This window comes from Oculina patagonica, chromosome 13 (assembly GCF_052425735.1).
Source record: "Oculina patagonica isolate OP01 chromosome 13, crgOcupat, whole genome shotgun sequence".
In the NCBI taxonomy this organism is placed as follows: domain Eukaryota; kingdom Metazoa; phylum Cnidaria; class Anthozoa; order Scleractinia; family Oculinidae; genus Oculina; species Oculina patagonica.
Genome location: NC_135770.1, coordinates 936549 through 944909, shown reverse-complemented (window position 1 = coordinate 944909; position 8361 = coordinate 936549). Strand labels below are relative to the sequence as shown.

The following is an 8361-nucleotide window of genomic DNA, read 5'->3' as shown; positions in this document are numbered from 1 at the left end:
GTTATCGCCAGAAGAGCTGATAAGAAAGATGATTTTGAGGTAAATGCAACTCGTGGTCATGCTTATTTATCTAAGAACGTGCCGGTCAGCAACTGGTATATGTTGTTAGTTGGCAATGGCTTTTCTTCAGTTGGTGTATTCAAATCGATTTGAGTGTAACATTTGATATAAAAGTACTTTTTTACTTATGGTTATTATGTATTTTTCTGTCCGACCTAATTTCAGTGAATGACATTAACAGGATGAAAACATAACTTTACCGTGGTGTAAAGCTAAAATAAAGCTGGCGTAAATTTGAAATTTATTCAGCTATACGTTGACTTTACATTTTTCAAAGCTGACCTTTATCACAGCTTTACACTCAAGTATAAAGGTGGATAAAGAGACTCCTTTACACCAACTTTAAATCACATTTACACACGATAGTGTAAAGGTAAATTTAACCACCTTTAACAACATTTAATTGATGGTGTAAAGTTGGATAACCCACTTTACACCAGATTTAACCACCTTTAGTTTTATGCAAATCCCAATTTTCATGCTGTTATTACTGAAATGAGGACTGGTATTAACTCGGCTAGAGCATGGGCCTAAAGAGGTTTTAAGACCACATTTACACTGATAAGTAAGAGTAATTCTTGGATTTCCATACAGTTAAACTACTTTTTATACCTTAATATTTTTTTTTTGCTTTTAAGGTTGCACCAAACATCCATTTGAAGACAGAAGACGACAGTACCTACACTTACGACATCTCAATCCAAACAGGGATTTGGAGAAACTGTGGAACCACAGCGAACGTGACAATCATCCTCTTTGGCGAGAACGGATGCACGCCTCCCATTCTATTAACACAGAATCAGCTGGAAAAGAAATTCTTCGCACGAGGCAGTGTAAACACATTCACGCTTCACCTTCCAGAATCTCTCGGCTCGTTGTTTAAAATTAAAATTTGGCACGACAACTCAGGAGAAAGCCCGGCGTGGTTTTTCCATCAGGTGTTGATCACTTGTGATGCAACCGACGAGAAGTGGTATTTTCTGGGCAATCGATGGCTTGCCCTCGAGAAAAGTGACGGCCAGATTGAGGCCGAGATAAGCTGCGCGGGCAGAAATGAATCTTTATCTTTCAGTAATCTGTTTTATTTCAGAGGCGCTAAAACGCTTGGCGAGAAGCACCTATGGTTGTCTTTGTTCACAAAAGCCCCTCACAACACCTTCACCCGATGTCAACGCCTTTCGTGTTGTCTTTCAATCTTGTTTGCAGCTATGGTTACCAACGCGATGTTTTACAAACAAGGCATTGCACCCGAAGACACGTTTAAGCTCGGTCCAATTCAGCTGTCCTGGACTCAGATCAAAATTGGGCTTCAGAGTGGCTTAGTTTCCATTCCTGTCAATGTTCTTGTTGTTGCGATTTTTAGAAATATAAAACCACAAGCCTCGAAAGAACACAACAATAATCAAGACGACGACGACGAGATGAAATCGATTGGCTGTTTCCCTCATTTTTGTGTCTACATTGGCTGGGCACTCTGTCTAATGGCATCGCTTGTTTCAGCGGCTTTCGTTGTTTTCTATAGCCTCATGTGGGGGAAGGAAGTAGCCAATCAGTGGCTTGCTTCTGTCATGATCTCGTTTTTCCAGGATGTAATCTTGATTCAGCCAGTGAAAGTTGTGCTTCTCGTATCGCTGCTGTCACTTATCATTAAAAAGCCAATCGAAAACGACCAAGTTCATGGCCAAGGGCACTGCGACCAAAATATGGACAAGGTTATTTCTTATCCGCCGAGAGAGGAAGAATTACACAAGGTGCGCTCTGTGAGCGTCTTAAAGAGTAGGCTTGTCCAGGCAATAACAGAGATGGCCATCTTCATTTTGTTCTTATCTCTTCTGATGATGGTGTGTTATGGAAATCGTGACAGTAATAGATATGCGCTCACAGAGGCAGTAACACACGTCTTCACAAAATTTGAAAAGGTTTGGTTTTGTTTTTACTTCGCTTTTTGTTATTTTGTTACTTTCTTTGTCTTAGGATATTATGTAGTTAGGAATTAAGTTCAACCTCAGTAAATGAAATACATTTTATACGTACTTTTACTTTCAGTTTTTACTGTTTTTTTAAATGAATTCACTAGATTAATGCAGTGCTTGCAGAGCTAACAGTACAATTCAAATAGGAAGCAAGAGAGAGTTCCTGTGTTAGCCAAAGTGTTATCCTGTAAACTTATCACTTTATGATCACACTTATCATGGATGATATAATTTATACTTAACAGGTTAATAGCATAGAATCGTTCTGGATTTGGACAAGAGAAACTCTCGTACCAGGCCTTTATGATGTCAAGTGGTATAACGGCCAGCCTTTTTCGTACAAGGAAGGGTTTATCCGCAACAGAGAGGCTTTTATGGTGGGGATGCCGAGACTAAGACAAAAGAGAATTAAAAAGGGTTTGTGACTCATATAATAATTGAAATCCTGAATTTTTTTTTAGCCCAATGCAAATGGTTAGTGCGTTAGATTCCGGATGGACAAGTAGGCTTCAGAGCCATGAGCATGCACCAGGGTCGAAGCAGGGACGTTATATATGCTGTATTTATGGTCACAGCAACTCTCGTCCCTCAGGAGTATGAAAAAGTACAAGTGAATCGTTTGAACAATCTGACCAAAGCTGTGATCGATAATAATTTCCCTTTCGCATAGTGCCTTAACTGGTCTAGCAAGCTCCGTTAAAATTGTTGAGACACTTTACCATCATCGCCTCCCGATTAGTGTTGGTGGCTAGGACTCCATGCCTTTCCAACCAGTCAACATTGAGAAGGCAGCGTGGTGCAGAATGTTTCAACAAAATTTTACGAGGCTTGTAGGTCAAAATGTCAAAAATTGCGTCCAACGCGCGAGGTCCAAATCTAAATTAAACGACTATTATTATTTTATTAATAAGAGGCGGTTTTCATGTTTCCACGAAACAACTTTCTTAACATACCCTTTCACCTTTTATCTTCCCAGAACGTAACTGTCAGGCATTTCAAATTGAGCCGCAATTTGTCAAGCAGTTTTCACGATGCATCCCACACTACAGCGCAGAAACCGAAGACAGAACTAAATATCACCTACGGAAATGGATTCCAATTCACAACCACACTGGATTCGAACTACAGTTCAAACGATTCTATCTTTGTCCTAGGCCCTGGCGTTACGAAACGGCTAAGGAGTTAGAGACGTTGTCGTTCCAGGGTTTGATGTCAACTTATTCTGGCGGCGGTTACGTTGCCGACCTTGGCTACAACACGGAAGAAGCGCTACGGGTGATTGACAACTTAGAAATAAACGATTGGATTGATAACATGACGGCTGTCGTCTTCATAGAATTCACTATTTATCAGCCAGCCAGTTCGTTATACACTACTGTGAAGTTTCTGTTCGAGAGATTTCCAAACGGAGGAACAAACACCATAACACAGGTTAAAACGTTGACTATTTACTCGCCCAAAGACCCGAATTTCCGTGGCCTCTACGAGACTTGTCAGTTATTGTTTATGTTAATGATCCTCTTGTGCGTGGCGACCGAAGTTGGCAAATTATATCAACATGGTTGTTCTTATTTCAAAAACCCCTGGAGCTGGCTAGAAATGATTCTTTTAGCAAGCTCCTTCGCTTCTTTAGCAATGTTTTTCTTGAAAGAATCATACACGAGCGAATTTATCACTAAGGTCCAGGAAAACCCATTCCAAAGTTGGAGCATGGACAATATTGCATTGTGGTCGGACCTCGAAGTGACGCTGCTGGCATTTGTTGTATTTTTAGTAACAATGAAACTTTTGAGGATCATTCGATTCAATCCGCACATAATTCAAATGAGAATGACACTCACTACTGCTTCAAAGCACTTTGTGTCTTTTACCTTCGCCTTTATGACAATAATTATTGCATACGTCACGCTAACAGTTCTAACATTCGGGAGAAACGTTTATGAATACCGTTCATTCGCACAATCATTCAGCTCCATATTGTTAATGCTAATTGGTGCCAAAGCACCTTTCCACAAGCTGCAAGAAGTCAGTATCATCATTGGACCATTTTTTGTTTTTGCGTACATGGTGACCACCGTTATGATCTTTCTAAACATGTTTTTGGCGATACTTAACGACGCTTACACAGAGTCACGTGAAAATGAACACAAAGGGCTTGAAGACTTGGAGCTTTCGAAGATTATTAAGTTGAAAACTGAGAAAGTTGCCAAAACAACAAAAGTCACCGCAATAAAAGTTCTTCAAGCACTTCCTCAACTAGTACGGCAAAGGCAGCCGGCAACTGCTGTGACATTTGAAGACGAGGTTTCCAATGCCTTTCCTTTCGATGAAAAAGAAGAAGATTCTGCATTTAATGATGAAGATAACCCATCTCTCACCGACATAATAAGATTGCTCAGTGGCATAAAAGACGATATTGGTAATTCTGTACTGTCCATAGATGACGTCATTCCCATAGTGACAATTCATGACGCTGACAAAAGATGGTCTCGACGGTCAAACGGCTCTCTGGAAGATGTTCGATTTTATTCGTCATCTTCTTTGTTCAGTAGTGAATCAGATAGTGCTATTTCAAGGTCGGACAATCTAATTTACCGGGAAAAGAATGACAAGTCGTTGCGTGCCGAGTTTCTGCTTTTGGTTAATGAATGGAATCGTAAGAATGCTGAAATAGGAGAAACATTCGTATAGTGAAGAGGTTTGGTCACTTGAAGGTTAAATAAAACTTACTATTAGTAATAACTAAGATCGCGTTCATGGCCTTCCGAGAGTTGCGTAAAATCTAGAGCTTCCAGAGATGCAAATGCAAATAGGGGGTAGAGGAGCTGCATACAGTGTCAGCCCTCAGGCTACTTTAGTATGTATGGACTTTTAAACTATGCTTGTCCTCACTGACCTCACGGACCTGACATGTCTGTCGTCCGTTATGAAAAAGGCAGGCGCGGGAAATGATGGGAAGGAAGCAGTGTTTCCTCCTTCCCATCATCCCTCGCGTCTTGCAATTTTCTCATAAGAGACGATTGGAGGCTAGTCAGATTTGGGATCATTGACATTTCACGCCTTACAGTACACAAATAGGCGGAATTAGAAAAGACGTCATGACGTGAAATTGAAGACGTGTTAGCGCGAAGAAAGGTCTGAAAAGGGCACGCTTTCAACCTGCAGTGCTTGCGCTATCGTCGTTACCATAAGACTACGACAGCATTTTGCAAGTTTCACCTTGTAACTAAATCGCGACAATGTTCTTGACCCTTTGGCAAGCTATCGCCAGGACGTTGCGATGACTCTTCAAAATCCGCCTGTATGATATAAAGCTAGTAAGGAGTTGTTAGACCATTTTTATAAAATATCTGACATTGGATATATAACATTTTCATAAAAGAAAATTACATAGCTCTCAGCTCTGAAGGGTGGCGCTCGGTTTGTTCAACTTTTTATTCTAAAAGCGAACAAACATAACAAACCAAACATTTAAACAACCTGCTGGCAGGTAAAAAAAATTGTTTAATTAAACTTTACGATTTGAAAGTATACTTATACTTGACTTGAACGTATCAATATTAATTAAAATTTTCATTCTCGTAAAATCTCCCTTGCTGCCTCTGTTTTTTAAACAAAAAGAATAGAAAATAAAAAATAATAAAAATCATGGTTCAAGTTTGTTTCTATGTGTTGAAAAGCAATAAGGCAGGTGAAACTTACTCGAGAAGTACTTCTTGTACCAGTCTTGGTTTAAAATTAAGGGGCCAAGGATAACAATGCATGTAATGCATAGGAGGAAGTTTGCCACGGGGAGGATTTTTTTTTTTTTTCACTTTTACGGGATGGAATGCACGTGGTGTATTTTGATTTGTTGGAAAGCAATAGAGCAGATGGAAATTTCTCAAGAAGTACTTCTTGTATCAGTCTTGGATTAAAAATCTACCACGGGGACGATTATTTTCACTTTTGGGGGATGGAATGCAGTGGTGTATTTTTATCGCAATAAAAGGAAAGAAAATGGAGAATTTTCTGCAACTTAGCCACCGGCGTCAGAAGTTGCCTTCATTTAACCGCTGGCAATATATTGTGGTGCTACTGCAGGCACAACCACCCTGGCCGGCGCGGGTCGCATGGAAACCATTCGTCAAAGACTGGAATGTATATGGCAGCACCTTATTCATAATATAGATATAAACAATGCGGTTAAGACATTATCACTTTCATTATATCTTACCTCGCGTCTGATGTCTAATGATCAAAATAGGCGGGAGATATATCAAAAAGCTGTAGTTGGCGAGGTAAGTGTTTATATTTTGCGGTTTCCTTTTAGTTAACAACTAAGTTGTGTGGGGATTTAATCTCATAATGGCGATAATTATAAGTATTTCTCAACATTTCGGTAAATAAGACTCAAGTGCATGCAGTATAAACAATATTTTATTCCGGGAATCCAGTCATACTGCATAGTGGTTCCATCCTAGAGCGCAGCAGTGTTCGTTTGCTAAAAATAAAATCAATCATTAAATGTTTGATTCGATTTAGAGGATGATGCGTCTCGATCCTTATTTACCTCCGCGTTTTGCTAACGCAAACGTTACTTCTTTCGTAGAACCGCAATATAAGAATGATTATTAAGCTCTTCGTTTGTCTGTTTTTAAATACTTAAAAGAGTCCTTACAACACAAAATTTCGCCTTGTGCTTTAGGACAGCACGGTCGATCAAGTACAGCACAAGCCAAGAATTGGAAAAAAAAGCGACATGCGTTGCTAAAACTATTTATTTAATAGAAATAAATGTTGTACGTATTCCTGCATTAATGAGATATATATTTTGACATTTCATTGTTTATTGTTCAGCCAATTCTGTTGAAAAAGTTTTAACTCAGTCCTTTGTGATTTTTTATGGAACATTCTATAGTCTATAGTCTGACGATATTTAGATAAAGAATTTGCAAACATGGATTTAAGATTATATCTATGTGAATAAAACACCGAATTTAACTTTTAAAATGCTTTATCTGTTACAATAACTGGGCTTTTCTTTCAAATTTCGTCTTTATCAGTATAATGTATTTATTTTATGAATAAAGCAGTAGTCTTAGTTACGCCACCCCGCGTAAAACATAATTTTCACAAATAACTTTCATTTGGTAAAAAAGGCCAAGGTTTCAATTTATCCGGTAAATTAGGCTGCCATATATCGGGACGATCGAGCAATATTTCTGCTTTCCTTTCTTGAGGGGAACATTATCTGCCAGGCATGCAGTCTTTTGGTTTATCAAACGAATAAGAAGACAAAAAGAAGCCATCAATAGATACTCTACACGCAAAGTGTCCAAAACTCGGTCGACTCGTTAGTAAAGTATATCTTGGGAACTAAGCGACCCTATAATGCATACAGGGCTTGCCGAGGATATTTTCAGTTTTTACTTGTTTTTCTGAGTCATGACAATTCTTCTTAGGGAATTTTTTCCGCGTTAATGAGGTTGCACTTTCTCAAAGGAAACGTGACTTGCCTGCCAGCCGTTAGGTCGTTTTATGTATCGCACCAACGTGAAAAACATAGTGTTAATCCCAAAAGCACTCTATTTTGAGCTATTGTTTTCTGAGGGTATCTTTTCTTTGAACAAAGGGCTTTATGCATAATGTGGTACGTTACTTGCAAACAATTTCGGACGTTTAAATTTCGGACACTTAAAAATTTCGGACGCTTTTATTTCCGGACACTTCCGAAGAAAATCGTCCGAAGGTTTTTACAAGTAATGTATGGAGTTATACAGATATCTTGGTCCAATGATGAAGTCTCCCGACCGTTCAAGATAACAAAAACAACAATCTATTTACACCGATTAACCAGTAAATACCTGGCAAAAAGAACACTCATATGAACTGCGGAAACTTAACTTTTAATGCAGGTAAATAAAATTCTTAATCATCCAAGCATCTAAATGTCATGTTTTTCTAGTTTAAAAAGAACAATCTTGTTCCAGGCTATCCTGTTGTCGCGTGCAGCCTCGATTTCATTTAATGAACAACCAGGGAAGAGGATAAGTCAGTTGCTTCCGAAACAGTAATTTTCGTCTAAGCAGAAACAAAACACAACTTGAGGGATTATATCCCTGGATTAAAAAAGGTCTCTAGAACTGATTACTGTGAACTGAGAATCTCTTTCGACAAGGAAACTCTGGTCAAAGGCACCGGGGTAGTGCCTTTTTTCTTAAGCAGTAGTGAGGTCGTATTATTTTACTGTAAAATTCATTAAAATTTGTCTTGCATTTGTTCCGCCTTAATTGCTTCGTTTTGTCACCTGAACGACTTGTCATTCTACTGATGTTTGAAGGCTTTC

The 8361-nt window shown here is 38.9% G+C and overlaps 1 protein-coding gene across 3 annotated transcripts in view; it reads left to right on the top strand.

Moving 5' to 3' along the window:
• LOC144634412 (polycystin family receptor for egg jelly-like) overlaps positions 1-5655 on the top strand; it is a 20139-nt gene extending 14484 nt beyond the window's left edge. For all 3 annotated transcript variants that reach the window (XM_078493361.1, XM_078493362.1, XM_078493360.1), the window contains 4 exons: positions 1-39; positions 699-1979; positions 2279-2450; positions 3010-5655. The exon at positions 1-39 is cut by the window's left edge and continues 198 nt beyond it. In XM_078493361.1, the coding sequence (XP_078349487.1) occupies positions 1-39; positions 699-1979; positions 2279-2450; positions 3010-4724 (3207 nt within the window). In that variant the 3' untranslated portion in view covers positions 4725-5655. The remainder of the gene's footprint in view (positions 40-698; positions 1980-2278; positions 2451-3009) is intronic.
• The last annotated feature ends 2706 nt before the right edge of the window (positions 5656-8361 follow it).